The sequence below is a fragment of the Phalaenopsis equestris genome, unplaced genomic scaffold (genome assembly GCF_001263595.1).
Source record: "Phalaenopsis equestris unplaced genomic scaffold, ASM126359v1 Scaffold000685, whole genome shotgun sequence".
Taxonomy (NCBI): domain Eukaryota; kingdom Viridiplantae; phylum Streptophyta; class Magnoliopsida; order Asparagales; family Orchidaceae; genus Phalaenopsis; species Phalaenopsis equestris.
In genome coordinates this window covers 235,700-254,696 of record NW_018165125.1, presented here as the reverse complement: position 1 = coordinate 254,696, position 18,997 = coordinate 235,700, and the positions used below count along the sequence as shown (strand labels likewise).

Below are 18,997 nucleotides of genomic sequence, written 5' to 3'. Positions count from 1 at the left end.
TATATATATATAATATGTTTGACAATTTCATAAAGCTTTTAAAAATAAGGTAGCAGGGAAAGTTTGGGTTGAGAAAACATAATTACCTCTGGGCACCCCCGTCAATTCCAATGCGTGTCTCATTCCCCAGCCACAAATGCCGAGCTGCCACGCCGGTGCCATCAGCGTAAACATATGAGAGCACGGACTTGTCCACTACGTCGAACATATACGACATTTCCTCCTCATTCCAAATGAATCTTCGTTCAAAGCCAAGCGTAGCACCGGCAGACGCCTCCGCCGGGCAGCCTGAAAAACTTAAACCATTCCACGGCCCGCCTCGCCAAATCCAGTCGCTCCCATCTGCAAGAACTAGCTGCGGATATCCCCGCGGGTCGATGAATAAACTATACTGCCCCGGCGATGGATCATATGGGCTCGCCCACGACGTGAGATTTCTATTAATCCCACTGGAGATGTCCCAACCCAGCTTCATACCAGGAAGAAGCTTGTCCGTCGGGTGATCAAAGCTCTGCCATACGAACCCGTCTTTGTCTTCGACGATGAAATCACCGGAGTCGAGGAGTCGGGCTACTGGGTTGATTGCAGCTCGTCCGGCATTGGATGACCACAGGTTGGACGAGTTGACATTGGAGATGAGGAGAGTTCCGTTTGGGGTGAGAGACAGAGTACCGTTTGTGGTGAACAGTGGGTTGCGGCGATTGGCGACCCATATGACGGTATGGTTGGGGATGCTGCGGTACCATATGCCGATGTAGCGGCGATTGGAGTTGGAGTTCGTGGGAGTGAAGAAGCCAAGGGCGAAGGTTTTGGAAGGGGAGAGGAGCGACTGGCCGTCGGAGAGGGGAGAGGTGGGGGTGAGGGTATTGAAGGCGGTGGTGGAGGCAGCGGCGGAGGACGGAGTGCTGAGTAGAAGGAGGAGGAGGAAAAGTGATATTTTGGTGGGGGTGGTAGTGGTGGTGGAGGCGGGGAGGTTTGGCATAACTTGCCTGTAAGGTGGTAAAGGGTGAGAGGAGAATGCGGTTTTCTGGTTTCGTGGTGGGCTTTTTTATGTGGCCGCTACAAATTGCTTGTTCTCGTGCCTAAGGCGGAGTTGAGGAATTGAGGTGTATTAACGGAGGAGGATAGCAGGAGGTAGGTGTTTTTCGACAACTCGCTACCGAATTTTATGTATTTATATAAATAAAATTATACATACACCACAGAATTGTGTTTTTATATCTAATTCTTAAAGCTTTCATATTTAAATTTACGAAATTTTGATGTTATAAATTTATGTGTTTTTCACTTCTAAAAAATAGATGGGGACATTGATAACATGATTTTACTGATTGCGTGTTATGTCTTTAAATATAAGAATGTGTTAGATATATAAATAGATATGGGCTAGGGAATGAGAGAGAGAGAGAGAGAGAGAGAGAGAGAGAGAGGGGGAAATAAAGAATAAAGAATAAAAAATTTGCATGATTTTTATTTATGAAATAGATGTTCTATTTGTAGGAATGGGTTTTTGTACATTTATATATTGTACCCCTAGAATATGTAGATACAACATGGGTATTTTAGTCCATACATGAAGAACCCCACGAGGTCCACAGATACAGTCGTCCGATTGTAATTAGGCCGAGTGGCTACTTGGACGAGTGCATGCTTGGCTGGTTAATAATAAGGCCAGCATTACTTATCGAAAGTCTCCGCCCTCGATCTTGAAGTTGAAGGGCCTGTTTCCACTTCCTGATCCAGCCTAGATGGAGGGTGATGGGCTCAACTGGATGAATCTAATCACCTGGATTCTTCAGTGGTGGTTCTCGCATTATCTGTCTGAAGTGCATCGTTTCCCTGATGTAAGGAGAGATCTGACCTGTTGATCATGTATCCTCGGATCATCCTTGGCAAGTCCTACAAGACCATGCCTCCTTTTCAGTTACCTGTGAGATGTCGTTGTCATTAGTACTAACACATTTTTGATGTACATGTTAAATTCCATAATTTTATTTCTCCTTGATAGTGAGAACTGCAACAAGGACAAGCAAATTCTTTTTAGAAGACAATTTACATATCAACATTCATTCTTTAACATCATAAATAGATTCCCTGAGATTTTGTGTTACTTATTATTATATATATTGAGTATTAATAGAAGGGAAGAAGCAACCTCTTCATCTTGAATTCATTTCCTCTATAGATCTCTGTTCGTTGTTTGCAACTTCATTATAGAAGAGAGGCTTGACTCATTGTTGAAGCTCGTTGGTAAGGCTAGAATGTTGGCTCCTCTCAGGGTCAGATCATGTCGACCTTAGGGCAAACTATCAAAGAAATTGGTCAAAAACTCAAAACCAATTGAGGGAGCGAGGGTGTAAGGCTCCTCTGATTTGGTTTCACGGCATATTGAAGAGGGCTTTGCCCAAGTCTGGTGTGGAGCAAGTAGCTTAAGTGGTTGACCCACTGATGACAATCCCCTTTGAAACTCACCTTTAACCGCTTGTTTTGAATATCCCTCTCCTGTTGGATACACAACGACTCGGAGTGGAAGCTCCTCCGTTCTGTGGGATAGTGTTGATAAACCACTTCCCGTCCTATGATGTGGGAGGAGCAGCATGGTCTGAAGTGAATCAGATAATGTGTAAAAGTGTTCGCTCTTTCCTTTCTTTCCCCTTAGCCCATTGCTTGTTAATTTATTTTTTTCATTTCATAGATGGGGACACTTGTGTTGGATAATTGCCAACCGACGCTGGTGAAGGTGATCCAATTTCAAGTATGGTACCAGTTCTGAAGGGGTTGGCCGATGGTGAAGTGGGTGTGGTTAGCTGTTTGGCTAGACCTGACGTGATCATCGATGAGGCTTTTGAGGATAGCTGACCATCTCCCAGAGACCTGACACGTCATCTGTCTGAAATAGAGTTGAATTTGGCCCATTAGGGTAGTGATTTGCAAGCCATGCTAGAGGTAATGTGCGAGAGAACAACTGGTCTTCATCATGAGATTGCTGAGTCTCAGACGTTGACCTCATTTTTTATGAGGTCTAATTTCTTCTCTTTAAGAGCCTAGGATAGAGCCATAGAAATTTTCTGTTGACTATCTTAGAGGACTTAGTAAATAGAACCCTCCCACATAGAAATTCTGAACACTTCTTGACTCTTCTAGTGAGGTCTCACATGGTGGTCTTAAGCCCCCATTTCTTATTTGGGATATGCAAGACCAACATGTGGAGACTTGAGAGTTAGACAACTCTAGGTGACTTAGTCTTGGTCACAACCTCACACACACAAAAGCTCATCACAACCTAACACACACCCAAAACCCTAAAATCACATTGCACTTGACCTATCCCCCCACATATTTGAAAACTCATGTGGGTGGTCCCAAGCCCTTAACTGTTGGCTAAAGTGGATACGACCAAAATATGGAGGATCCAAAATTGGCTCTCCCATTGGTTTCATAAGGCAAGTAGAGTGATTTCATGACCAACATATCCAATGAACTTCAATTCCACAAAAACTACCAACTTTAGCCTATTACCCACAAACTTCCCTAAAATTACTAAAATGCTCTTGGAACCCTAAATTTTCAAAATTGTATCAATTCCCAATTCTCATAAAAAAACATATCGAACCACTCCAAACCATTCCAAATTGTTTGAGTGCCACAATTTTTCCAAAATTCCCAAAATACCTTTATACCACCCAAAATTACCAAAATGGCCCTCATGTTCAAAAAATTCTCAAAACCTCCAAACTCACTCCAAACATCCTGTCACTCGCCATATTAGGAAATATATTCTATGTATATGTATATATATATAATTTAATATAATTATGGAAAATAATATTTTATTTTTGAAAATACGAAACCGAACTGATCTCATATAAACAATAGTTTAATTAAATGAGCACGACACTGTAAGTGATATATCTATCCTAAGGAATAGACGTAAAACTTACTAGTGGGGCTCAATTAAATAAACTAAAGAATTTTTTACATCTGTTTTACTCTGTGAACTTTTATGTTGACCGACAAGTTCTCCTATCTAATATGAACAATTAGATAGAGTTTATATTAAGTTGGGTTATGAAGTTTCCTATAAGGTCAAACTCCTATAGTTAATTACATCTTAAATGACTGAGGTCACCTAAGAAAACTCTCAATTTAGATTAAGAAAATATTGTCTTCAAGAATTTCAAGAGGTGGGACTTTTTAAATGTCAGCCAAAGGAGTGCTAAATGAGTAAGGCTCAAATTTGGAACAATCATTATGGAGTCTAAAGGAAGAAAAACTAACAGATGTCACAGATCCTGAGGAGAACCTCAGTTACTTTCCAAACTAACCTATGGTTTGGCTTCAATTTTGGAGAGATATTATTAAATGTTTCATCCTGCCAATTTTATTAATTAGGACTTATATTTGCATGACACAATCATACAAATAGCTTGGAAGATAGAAGAATTTATATTGTAACAAACGATAACCTCGGCGCGTAACATGGGTTAGGGCTTAAATTGCACAATATTATTGTGCAAAAGCCTAAAAAAAAGGTGAGGACCTATGTTGCACTAGGAAAACAACCTCAAAATCCTATGGCTTGTTATTTAATTCTAAGGAAAGAGATTTATTGTTGTAGATCCACTTGCTCTCTCGAAGTTGTTCTTCAACATATCCTCGTTTTGCTACCCTCGGAGTTAGCTCCAAACTCCTTGTCACAATAGTTACCTTAATGTCTAAGGTTCATAAGGTTTTACCATGTATATAAGTGACAACTTTTGGTTTTGTTGAAGTATTATGGGGGTGCTAAAGTTGATTAGAGCGACACCGGTCAGGATCACACGGTTCCCTCATTCTGGTACCACTATTTTCTCTTGACTTTACTTAGTGTAAATGAGTTGTTAAGCTCATTTAAACTGAGGAGATCTCATTAACAACCGTGAGTTATTTCATTCAAGGGACTCCAGTAAATTTAAGAGGGCGTGTTATGAAATTGTTGTTTTGTTGTTTCAAATTGTTTTTTAATTTTGAAAACATGTTGTGTTTTGCATATAAAGTAAATGAAGGAAGAAAAATGCTATAAAAGGAATAAAATTACAATGCATAATATAAATGCACACCTGTCATCTTTTTTCTACTCCCACTGCATGGTGATACACCTAAAATATATAGTATTTATGTACACATTTTTATACTTATTTTTTGAGCTATTACACTTTAATGGAAGGTATTTGAGTGTTTTTCTTTAAAGTACAATCAAATGAATAAAAAACGGTGAAAGGAGTGAAAAATAATCAAATTTGAAGCAAAAATGAAGAAGGTGTGCAATTGAACTGAGACGCCTAAGTGCCCAGAACTGGTGCTTACGCGCCAGTGAAACAAAGAATGTCGCGCCTAAGCACTCAGTACCTCTCACTTAAGCGCTAGTAGTAGTTGTTGACCTCACTTTTTGTGAAGGTCCTAAAATAACACTTATTGACCAAGCATAACATGAGCAATCCAATGACTCAAGATCCTCAAACATTTTTAAAAGATTTGAAAATGATTATTATGATCATTAAGACAAAAGGTCTACCAACATTGACCTCTTTGGACATATCTAGAGTCACTAAAACCCTAAAAATTGAATTAATTCTCAAAATACCTTTTTTCTAAAACATGACAACATTTTGAAATGAACAGATCAACGGTGACAAACCCTGATATGGTCAAATCTTGACCTAATGGTTGTCACATTGACCATAAAGTCAACATTGACACCCATTTAATCCAATTGGTAAACTTTAACCTAAATGGTCAATTTTGGTCGAACTGGTCATCTTTGGTCAACTTGGACCAGTGGATCAGTTTAAACCCTAGATTGGTCAAATTGGATCATTTGACCATTTCAAAACACCAAAATGGTCAAACTTAATCATTTAGTCAACTATAGACACCATTGATCAATTATTGGTCAAAATAACTAAATTGAACCCCATGGTCACCACATTGACCATTCGATCATTCATAGACCCAAATGACCATATGGTCAAGACAACACTACATGGTTAACTTGATAATTTTGGTTAACCATGGTCAATTTTGGTCAACATGACCAAACCAAGTCATACTGCCAAACTCAATGAACCACACTTGTCAACCTTTGACCTAATTAGTAAGACTGGATCAAAATGGCCAATCCATGACCTAGTGATCACCATATGGAGCATATTAGTGAACCTTTGCCAATTTGGTCAAGTCATGACCTAATGACCACCACATGGACCCCATGAACAACTTAACCATGACAAGGCTAAGAGAGTCATCCTGGTCAACCCTGGTCCTAAATTGGTCAACTATGGTCAAACCTAGTCAACCGTGGACAACCATGGTCAATTTGGTCAAACTTGGTCAACATTACCATTTTTGTCAAAATTTGGTCTTTTCATCAAAATATTTTATTCTCCTAATTAATTAAATATTTAATTAATTAAAGAGAGTAAAATTAAAGATTATTAGACCTAGGGTTAAGTGTAAAATATTGGTTTAGAACCCATGGCACATAAAAATCATATCTTTTTCACTTAAACCCTAAAATCTATCACACAACAAATTCATAATGGGTCACCCGTTTTGACTAAGTCATGGAGCCATCATGAGGTCATTATGAAAAGGAAATGAGATGTCACTCTTTCATATATTGATTAAATGAGACAATGGTGAGCTCATCCTACGCCTCGCTCATCCTCCAATGAAGAATAGACTTTTATAAGCCTCATCTTCCCATGATCAAGGTAATTATAAGCTTAAAAGGATAAAGGATGATGAGCAAGAGTATGCGTCATCCCTTCCTCAACATCATTAATTGACCCATGAAATTCATTTGGTGAAGGTTCTGTTAGGCTGATTTAGCTGCCATTCACACCACCCAAGCTTGCTAATGGGAGATAGTCAAAATAGAAGCTCAAATTTTAACCTAAAAGAAGATCTCTAAGGATAATTGATGGAGAGCTCTGTCCACGCAATAATTACCCTTGGAACTTATCCTCAGGTCATTCTAAGGATAAGAGATACCTTCCTTGCATAGACTTGAACCATGCAGCCACCATTGATGGATATAAATGAAGTTGGTCGTGAACATAAAAAAAAGAAAAAAAAATGACAATCATATACTACCCAATTCCTCAGACATTCTAGAGAGAAAATCTTGCCAATAGCCAAAGGAGTTGAACCCCTATCATTTCAGCTCCTAGCTTCCACTCCTCTCTTCCAATTTCAATCCCTAAAAACAGGATAATTTTGTGTCTGAAATTAAACTCTCCCAAACTTCTAATTGATCACTCAAAATCCATCCCTCACCTCAAAGAAGAAGAGTCTAATTGAAATTGGCCATTCCCATAGTCTCTACCCTATAGTTCAATGAAATCGAGATTACCTTTTCATTGAACTCCTATACAGAGCTGATTTCAAATCAAATTGAAGCAAGAACTAGCTTTTTGACCTCCAGACGAAGCTCCAGAACTAATCAGGTTGAAGCTTCATAGACTGTGGCCATGGTTTGGACTAAAACCATAATTTCAACTCGGTTTTCACCCTTTGTGAAATGAACTATTATTTCATGCAAAACAATCATATGGATGTCTTCTTTTGGATGAATGATCCTTTAGAAACAAAAATAATTGAATTTGGTCAATGATCCATAGAGTTCTTGAGTCAAAGAAATGGATGCTTCTTGGCTCATCTCCCTTTGGGATCATGAACCAATGCCGTCCATTTTCGTGTATTGGAAATGAACGACAAGGAAAGGGTCAAACCATCATCCGAAACAGTTTAAACCGCGGCCTACATGGATTTCACGTATAAAACCTCTACCAATAGAACCACATTATGTCAGATTTTGTAGCGTCCGAGGAATGAGTCAGCTGCCGTGTGGAATTTTCTTTAAGTAGGAGATTCAATAAATACAAAAAAAGTCCAAAATTTTAAAAATTCATATTTTTTTACAGAAAAATCACAAAAATTAAACAAAAGTACCCTTGAACTCAGGACATTGATTAGAAAACTTTGGACATAAAATTAGAATTTAATTAATTATAATTAATTTTTAATTAATTAATTATTCTATGGAGTAATTTAACTATTAAAAATTATTTATAATTTCAAAAATTCTAAAATTTTTAGGGAATTATCTTTAAGTCCTTAGGAACCTTCCATAATTTTTCCAAGGCTGGAAATGCTTCCTATGACTCAATTTCTCAATTTCTATCATATTTTTGTAATTATCTTTATAATAATTATAAAAATTACAGAAATTGGAAATTAAAATTAAAAATGGTTTGAAAACTTAGAGTGGCATTTTTAAACTCTAAAATGATAAATTTTGACCATTTACAATTTAAAAATGTCATTTCATTCCTAGGGTTAAAATTGTAAGAAAATACATATTTACCCTAGACTTCTTTAGGCTTGGACACTAGCCTTAGTGACACTTAGGTTTAACAAAGCCCTAATCTTTAGACCTAAATGACATAGGGTCTAAATCACATCCTCATGACTATTGAGTCTAACTCCATATACTCAATATGATGAGACATTTTAACTTAGACTTGATCTGAATTCAAGTCAAACCAAACAAGCCACTTAAATTTCATCTAGGTGAACTCAACACACCTTGTTAAGTTTAAACCACCTTTAGACCTAATTAAACCCTAGTTAAACCCTAACTACATTAGGTTTTATTTAACAAACCCTAATTAGGCTAAACCACATTTAAACCTAATTAAACCCTAATTAGACCTTAACTACATTAGTTTTAACTCAATAAACATTAATTAGACTTAACCCTAATTAAGTTTAATTAATTAAATAAATCTTACCTAATAAATCTTACTTAAGTTAGGTTTAATTACCCTTAAATCATAATTAGACTTATCCCTAAATAAGTCTAATTAATCAATTAAACCTTATCTAAATTAGGTTCAATTATCCTTAAATAATAATTAGACTTAACCCTAAATAAGTTGAATTAATTAATTAAACCTTGCCTAATCTAGGTTCAATTACCCTTGAATCATAATTAGACATAACCTTAAATAAGTCTAATTAATCAATTAAACATTAACTAAATTATTTTAATTACCCTTAAATCATAATTAGACTTAATCCTAAATAAGTCTAACTAATCAATTAAACCTTACCTAAATTTTTTTTAATTACACTTAAATCATAATTAGACTTAACCCTAAAATCGTATAATTAATCAATTTAACCTTACCCAAATTAGGTTTAATTACCCTTAAATCATAATTAAACTTAACCTTAAATAAGTCTAATTAATAAATTAAACCTTACCTAAATTAGGTTTAATTACCCTTAAATTATAATTAGACTTAACCCAAAATAAGTCTAATTAATAAATTAAACCTTACCAAAATTAGGTTTAATTACCCTTAAATTATAATTAGACTTAACCCAAAATAAGTCTAATTAATAAATAAATAAGTCTAATTAATCCTAATTAATCAATTAATCCTTACCTAAATTAGGTTTGATTACCCTTAAACCCTAATTAAACTTAACCCTAATTAAATCTAATTAATCAATTAAACCTTACCTAAATTAGTTTTAATTAACCTTAAATCATAATTAGATTTAACCATACTTAAATCTAATTAATCAATTAAACCAAACCTGAATTATGTTTAATTAACCATAAAACCTAATTAAACCTAAACCCTAATTAAGTCTAATTAATAAATTAAATCTTATTTACAGTAGGTTTAATTAACCATAAAACATAGTTAGACATAACTTTAATTATGTCTAACTAATTGATTAAACCTTACTTAAATTAAATTTAATTAATCCTAAACCCTGATTAGACTTATTCTATTTAAGTCTAATTAATAAATTAAACCTTACCTAAATTAGGTTTAATTAATCTTAAACTTCAATCAAATCCTAGGTTCAACATAGACTAAACCTAAATCAAACCTTTAACTTAGGTTCAACTCAAATTGTGCCTAAGTTAACTTCAATTTTAGGTTCAACCCAAATTGAACCTAACTCAACTTCAAACTTAGGTTCATCCCAAATTGAACCAAAGTTAACCAAGCCTTAGGTTCAACATATACTGAACCTAAGTCAACATCAATTTTAGGTTCATCCTGAATTGAACTTAACTCAACTTTAAACTTAGGTTCAACCCAACTTGAACCCAAGTTAACCAAACCTAAGGTTCAACATATACTGAACTTAAATCAAAACTTTAACTTAGGTTCAACTCAAATTAAGCCTAAGTCAACATTAACTGTAGCTTCAACCTAAAGTGAACCTAACTCAACTTCATAATTAGGTTTAACCCCACTTTAACCTAAGTTAACCAAACCTTAGGTTCAACATATATTGAACCTAAATCAAACCTTAAATTTATGTTCAACTCAAATTGAGCCAAAGTCAACATCAACTTTAGGTTTAACAAAAATTGAACCTAACTCAACTTCAACCTTAGGTTCAACCAAACTTGAACACAAGTTAACGAAACCATAGGTTCAACATATATTGAACCTTAATCAAACCTTTAATTTAGGTTCAACTCAAATTGAACCTATATCAACATCAATTTTAGGTTCAACCTAAATTGAACCTAACTCAACTTCAAACTTAAGTTCAACCCAAGTTGAACTTAAGTTAACCGAACCTTAGGTTCAACATGTACTCAACCTAAATCAAACCTTTAACTTAGGTTCAAATCAACTTAAGGCTAAGTCAACATCAATTTTAGGTTCAACCTAAATTGTACCTAACTCAACTTTAAAATTAGGTTCAACCCATCTTGAGACCAAGTTAACCAAACCTTTGGTTAAATATATTTTGAACCTAAATCAAAAATTTTAATTTAGGTTCAACTGAATTTGAACTTAAGTCAACATCAATTTTAGGTTCAACCCAAATTGAACCTAACTCGTTCAACCCAACCTAAACCCAAGTTAACTAAACCTTAGGTTCAACATATACTGAACCTAAATCAAATCTTTAATTTAGGTTCAAGTCAAATTGAACCTAAGTCAACATCAACTTTAGGTTCAACCCAAATTGAACCTGACTCAACTTCAAAGTTAGGTTCAACCCAACCTAAACCCAAGTTAACTAAACCTTAGGTTCAACATATACTGAACCTAAATCAAATCTTTAATTTAGGTTCAAGTCAAATTGAACCTAAGTCAACATCAACTTTAGGTTCAATCAAAATTAAATGAACCTAACTCAACTTCAAACTTAGGCTCAACCCTACTTTAACTTAACTTAAACTCTTAGTTTCAACTCAAGTTAGTCTAAATTTACTTAAACTTTGAGTTCAACCAACATTGGACTTAAATTGACCCAACTCTGAGTCCTAACCTTATTGGACTTAAGATTATTTCAAATTTTTAGGTTCAATATTGAACCTAAATTAATCTTTAAGTTCTACCTACATTGAACCTAAAACACCTTAAGTACTAACTACATTGATTGAAACTATTTTAATCCTTAGGTTCTACCTACATGTCATCTAAAACATTTTAAGTACTACTTACATTGGACTTAAAAAACTAGATTCTACCTACATTGAAGCTGAATCATCATCATAATTTAAGTTTCACCGACATTAAACCTAAATCTTAGGTTTCAATTAACTCTTTTAGGTCTAATCAATAATGGACCTAATAGAAATGACATCATAAAAATCCAACTAAATGACGTAATGTTGACCTCATTTTTGGTTGAGGTTTAGTTCTCCCTCTTTAGTTGCCTAAGGTCTAGCCGTAGGACTTTCTAGCCGTAGGATCTTAGAAAAAGTAGGGCTTTCCTGTTGACTATTCTTAGAAAAATAGAAAGGAACCCTCCCATTAAAAATTATAAACTCCTCCTTGCTCAACTTGAAGTTCCATATATTAGTAATAACCTCTAGCACTTAGCAAGTGGGGTCAGTATGGAGGATCTCAATGAGAGTTCCCATAGGACTGCTTGACCTTAGGGTTGACCATGGATGTTGGTCTGGAGTTAGTTCACTCACTTACACTCACTTTCACCCACAATCACTCACAAACTCTGAACCCAAAATTATTGACTTTGATCCCTTGATTCTTTTGGGAGACTCATGTAGATGGTCCCTTAAACCACTAGCCCTAGGCTAGGGTATAGCTAAGACCAATACATAGAGGGCCCAAATGGAGATTCCATTGGTCCATAGCTCACATATGGTGGTTGGTTTCCAAATTCTACCAAAAATACCCAACTTAGCCTTTTGCCCTTAAATCCACCCAAATTACCTAAATGCCCTTGAAACCTTAAATTTGGCCAAAATCCTCAAATTCATCCAAAATATCCAAATTTATTTAAAAATCATCTTAAATCATTTGAAAATATCCAAATTGCCTGAGACCACCCAAAAATTCCAAAATTACCAAAATATCCCAAAAATTGCCAAAATTACAAAAATACCATTGACACCCCAAACTTTCCCAAAACCTCCAAAATCACCTCCAAAATACCATTGACACCCCAAACTTTCCCAAAACCTCCAAAATCTCTCCAAATGTTTCAAAAACCAATTTGGACCCAATTTGAGAACCCAAGTTGGCCAATTTGACCATTTTGACCAAAACCCTCAAATTGCCTTTAAAGGCCTAGTTTCCCGAAATTTACCTTAAATGTCCATTAATTTGGTTCCAATATACCTCAATTTCAATTCTAAATCAAAATTCACTCTTCATATGACCAATCTAAACCAAATCCAAGCTTAATTGCCCCATGCTTTGAGCTCAATTTTGATCAGAATCAAACAATTTTGATCAAAATCAAACAAAACCCCCAATTTTAACCATATGACTTAACCCCACCTAATTGAACCCCATAGCCTACTCAATTTGTCCCAATAAACTCTTCGTAATAATAATACACATCAAATTGAACTACCAATTGGCCTTGGTGAATCCTCAATTTCATTTAATTTCAATCCAAATCCAAAATCCCAAAATTTGCCTTAAATTGCTTGTCCCCAAAATCCACTAAATTGAATGCCTTAACCCCAAAATTGACACCCAATTTATGTTGAAAACTCTTTATGACATTCATATAGATCATTTTAAACAATCAATTTGAACCTCACCCAACCTTAGCCCAATCTAGAGCCAAGTCTAGCCCAACATTCCCAAATTGACTAAGATCCCAAAGTCTTTCAAATTGAGCTTCCAATTGAACTCAAAATCATTTCAATCCTTCACCAAAAATGTTCATAACAACCATCTACACAATGTTGATCAATCAATTGGGCTCAAAGTCATGGCTAGACTAACCCAGACCCAACTTTTAGCCATTTGTACCCAAATTGGACCCAAGCACCAAAATTGACTTAGCCATGCCTAAGCCACCAAATTGATGACACCACAGCCACCAAGTGCACCGTATGGACCAGGCTAGACACACCTAAACCAGCTAAAATGAGCTATGGACCAATAGTCCCTTGATTTAAGGGATTTCACCCCATATTTGGTTCACCCCATATTTGGTTAAGGGATTTCACCCCATATTTGGCCTAAACTTGAAATATATCCTTCATCATTGCCCTTAGTGGTTAGCCATCATTAAGCACCCCCTGACCTCCCTGAGCCAAGAAGTGACGGAACCCTGGCCAGCAACCTCCTCAGCCACTGGAAACAGCCAGCCCAAGGGAACCCCAAGTGCAAAACCCAAAAGTAAACCTCCCTGACTTGGCTCACTCCCATTGTCCATTAGAGCCTTTCTTCCCTCCACCTCAGCAAGCTTTAGCACCCAACTCCAAGCTCTGAGCTCCGCCAGGCACCATGGATTTAAATGGAGCTCTCCATGACCAAAGAAGGAGTGCTTGGAACCTTAAGAAAACTCTGCCAAAATCTCACTAGAGCTTCTCCAAACCATCCTAAGTGCAATCCTCTTGCTCTCATTCACTGATAGCCACCCCACATAGCCAAATTCTTCACTGAAATTGGCCCCATAATCAGAAAAGATCTCTCCACACCTCCACAGTGAACCATACTCCAATTAACTATTCACACACCATCCCCACAGTGAAAGAAGTTGATTCCCCATAAAAACTCCCTCTGAAATAGCCTCTGACATAACTTTAGACTAACACCTAAAATTGAGCTTGATCGAGTTCATACCTATACCATTCACCAAGGCTTGAGACTTCATCTGATGGTTCGTTGGAACCAATCAAAGCTACCACAACCATTTGATTGAGGCCTCCCCTCTCAGACAAAGGTATTGTACTCGAATCCTAAACCAAGCTTATTTTGACCCTCCATACTTATTTACTGCATTTCATATTGTATAAACCGTAGAGATGTGTTTGTCTTGAGTAGATGAAGGTTTAGGAAGAAATACCACAGCATTTAGTTGTGTTTAGGCCATGATCTTAAGGTTTTATTGTAAACGACTTACGGGTTAGGTCATTTGGAGACGATAACGAAGAGCCGTTCGATCGCACGTGTATTTAATGGACGGAGGAGATCAAGTCGGACATATGCATGGTACATAAAGCGCGGTCCGCATGGAGGCTACTTGGCTAGGTGCGTCAAATGGCGGAGCAACGCATGGAGCCTTTGGAGCGAACGAGGACAAATTGGCGCCGCGTGGATAAGTAGAAAAATAGGGATTTTTGAATTATTTTAAATGCATAAACTTAAAAAATTTATATCTTTCTCTAGAAAAATCATAAAATAAAAGAAAAATACTCTCTTGCTCAGTGAACAAAGGAGAATAATGTGGACTAAAAATAAAAATAATTTTTTCACTAGCTGATTTTTAATTAATTAAATACTCTCTGTTGTATTTTAATTCTCCATTGTTTAAAGCATTTCACCATGGCTTGAAATGGTGAGGGTTTGTTTCTCATGGCAGAGGTTATATCTTCTGATTTTTCCAAGGTTAGAGGGCATCTCTATGCTTCTAACCCTAATTTTCAAGCTAAGGTGACCATTTTGGCTTATTTTAATTATATAAATCAAAATATCACTTAAAAAATTTTGAGAATAATTTTATTAGGTTTCCTGTGGTTAGAGAAATCTAGGAAAAAACATGTGTTAGTTAAATGTAAATACCTTGGAACTCCACATTGTTCATAAAGATCATATATATCCATTGTAAATATTTAAAAATTATTTGGCTTGATTTAAGCACTATTATGTATTTTCTAAGAAATCTTATATTTTTATACAAAGATAATTATAATAAATTAAGTAAACTTAGAAAAATTACGAAAAGTAGTTTTTTGAGGTTCCTTATGATTAGAGGGACTTAGGAAAAATAAAAATTATTTTTGAAAAAATACTAGATTTTTTAGCCATATTTTGGATTTAAAATAATTAAGAATAATTAAGAATAATTAAAAATTCCAAAAATACAAAAATATTTCAAAATGTGCCTAATTGTCCTCTGATCACTTGAGACTCAATCAAATATTTTTACTAATTTTTCTAAGATTAAAAACAAGTTTCAAAATCTTAAAAATGAACTTTGTTTATTTACTCACCAAGATAATTATATTAAATAAATTAAAAATCACAAAAAAAATATAAAATTTGATTCTCTGAATTTTTTGAACTTAAAGGAGACTAATAAAAGTATAAAAATAATTTTTGTAATTAAAACACTATTTTCTATTCAGATAAATCATGAAAATTGATCTAAAATAAAATGATTATAATTAAAATTTGATTATAAAAATCATGAAATTTTGCCTAATTGTTTCTGTGACCTTAGGAAACCTCTAATAATTTTTCCATAAATACAAATTTTATTTTGGAAAATTAAATAAATTAACCTTTGGAAATCGTATTTCCTAAATTTAAATAATTATCTAAATTAAATCAAAATTTGAGAGGTCCACATTTTCTCATCTAATATCCTAATTGCCACATGGATATAACCCTCAAAATCATTTGAGTTGTGTTTAAAGAGTTATGAGGTGAGGTGCCCTAAGGGCAAAATAGCATTTCAAAACTTTTGTGTCTTAATCAAAATTTAGGATTATCAAAGGGAAAATGGGTAATTTTGATCTTAATAAACATGTTTGGATGATTAAAATACAGTGGGGCTAAAAGGTAGAAAACCATTCAACACTCTTGCACAACATCAACTGAAAGAATAATTCTCCTAATCTTCATGACTCAAAAGTCAATTAAGGATCAAATGATTCTTAAGTGATGGGCTTAAGCCATTAAGATGATTATTTACTTTTCTCAAGACCAAAGTTAAGGATGATTTGACTATTTGATAAGAATACACAGCACAAAAATCAAAACCTTGATAATCACCATTTCATTCATTATGATTATTAAAGGCTTGGTATGACATAGGTTCAATGTCTAAACTCAAGTTGATTGAATTTAGAAAATGATATGATTGGTGATTAATATCTTTAAACACTACAAGCCTAACTTTGACTTCGAGCACCAAAATCTTAAATAACTTAAACTTGCCTTAGGAGCACTCACTTACGTAACTCTTAAATGAAACATCATTTGATAAATCGAATGCCCTATCCTTTGGATAATTAGATTTGTGAGTGAAAAGATCATCACAATTTCCTTAACATTTTCATGGCTCAACCAATTTAAATCACCATTTAACAAATCTCAAGACAAGGAGAAAGACAGAAAAAAACTACTCAGAACTCATGGGGAAGTCATAACAAAACTCTGAATTCATATATAAAAGCAAAGTCATACAAGCTACAACAAGTAAATAACACTTATCTCTAATTTCTCCTCAAGAAATCTCCTCGAAGTTCCTCTGAATCTCTTCCTTTCTTTACAGCACACAAAATTCCTCTTCGAAGTGGTAAGGAGGAAGAAATCTCTCACTTTCCCTCCACTCTTACAATCTCTCGAAAAATTCCTCACAATTAGACTCTCTAGACTCTCCCAACACTTAACACCCTCTTGAGTCTCCCTAATTTTTGGCCAAAATCTTCTTTTAAAGTTGTGGATGATTTTTCCCAAGAGTTGCCTAAGCACCCCTCCAAAATTCATCCTCATCCAATGCATTGTTGGACATAACCACCGATCTTGCCGTCGGCGGCCTCGAGGGCGTCGTCGTCGGGCCTTCTAAAATATTTTATCTAGAGTCTCGGGAAAATCTCACAGTCGGCACCATTGGGCTCACCGTCGGTGCCCTAGTTCAAATCTTCGCATTTTGGTCCTTTTCGCTCCAAATTCGCTCCTTTTTGCATTTTTTGCTCCAATGACTCTAATTCATCATTCCTGCAACAAAACATCAAAAATACCTTTTTTTTAAGTGCAGTATCATCAAAAACAGTATAAAATAGGTATGAAAATCTTAACATATTTTCCATTGGTCAAAATCCCCCAAACTTAACTATTACTTGTCCTCAAGTAATTTTAGTACTATATAAAAATTATGATCTATTGTAGTAAAGTTTTAATTCAAAAATACTATAAATTTAATTTAGATAAATAACATAGTGAGATTTTCAGAAAAAATTCAAGTAATTAAATTAACTCTGTAGCTACAAGATTATCTAGCCATCAAGTTTAAGGGTTCTAGTCTTCTATTCATTTCAAGAATGACTATATGTTGCAATATTAAGTCACTTAGAATATCCAAAGGGATAGGACTTCATGAGAACACTACCAGTAAAAGATCTATTTCATAAATATAAGTTCACGAATATATTTAGGTTTTCCCCTTTAGGTAGGTCCAGTGAAGCCAGTTTTTGATTAGGCATATCCTCAAGCTTCTCCTCACCTTCGCCTTTAATGATTTTGAACATCACCTTTCTTTCTCTAAATTTGAAACTCAAAGCATTCTTTTACCTTATAAATATTTCATAGATTTTACATCTTTGAGTCCCAATCTTTTCTTCTCAAATGAATTTCTAGATTCTCAACACTTCAAAATCTAGTTTCCTTTACTTTAAATAGTTAAAAATAGTTAACTATATAGTTTTATTCTCTTATACTAAAATATCTTTAATCTACGAAATTAATTTTCATTACAAAAATATTCCTTAAAATCTACCATAATATTTAAATAGCTATAAAATATAGTTACCTGAATTAAATTCACTACATAAAATCATATTAATAACTTTTAAAAATATTTAAATAGAGGACATCTAATAGTTAATCTTTTTCTTCCCTCCCCCAAACTTGAATTTTTCAATATGAAATGATATATGTGGAAAGAGAAACTCTAAATATAAATTATACCTCAGTATTTTAAGCATTTTCATCATTCTGAAATTTATGCAGTCCTTCTTACAATTTCTACTTCACCTGGTCTGTAACATTAGGAGCTTTCTACACATATAAATCATTAGAGAAATTGCTGGGCAATGAAATTTTGAAATAAGTACAAAATTAAAACATTAAACAAGCACAATAATTCACTAACACATCTATAATAATAAACAAAAGACAATTACAATCAAAATGCAAAAAGTGAAAATCAAATCACATTACAATTCACAAAGTACTAATCAACATCCATTATACTACACATGCAAATTTTAACTACCACACTAACTATTATCACAATAATTAAAATTATCCAATTACAACAATAAAAATAAAAAAGTACAAACAAACATTTATTTCTATTACAAAAATTACGAACATAAAAGTAAAAGTACATAAATTACATTCAGATATCAAAATCCCAAACTATGTCTTCGTCTCCTTGATCAGTAGGTGGATTGGGTTGATACTGAGTATATCGGGGGCATTCAGAAAAAGTAACATCAGGCTCACCTCTGTAGTGTCGGGCCTGAGTTTCGTATTAAGCTATCTCCAAATTTGAATGCCTCTAAGGTACTCCCTATCATAATCAGGTTGACGTTCTAAACCTCCAACCCTTTCATTTATGAATTCTATACTTTTTCGCTGCAAGGTCAACTCATTCATCAAGTAAGTTAGGGTAGGGGAACTAGAAGGTGGAACTAGAAGGTGGAAGGTCAGGACATCTCTACTAGTAGAAGGTTCTCGACTCCTACTCC

General features: G+C 34.6%; 1 protein-coding gene across 1 annotated transcript in view; it reads right to left on the bottom strand.

Moving 5' to 3' along the window:
• LOC110030241 (G-type lectin S-receptor-like serine/threonine-protein kinase At4g27290) overlaps positions 1 to 1,887 on the bottom strand; it is a 9,941-nt gene extending 8,054 nt beyond the window's left edge. The window contains exons 1-2 of the mRNA XM_020732861.1: positions 1,787 to 1,887; positions 87 to 989 (exon numbers count right to left, since the gene is read on the bottom strand). Coding sequence (XP_020588520.1) covers positions 87 to 989; positions 1,787 to 1,887 — 1,004 coding nt within the window. The remainder of the gene's footprint in view (positions 1 to 86; positions 990 to 1,786) is intronic.
• Positions 1,888 to 18,997: the final 17,110 nt, after the last annotated feature.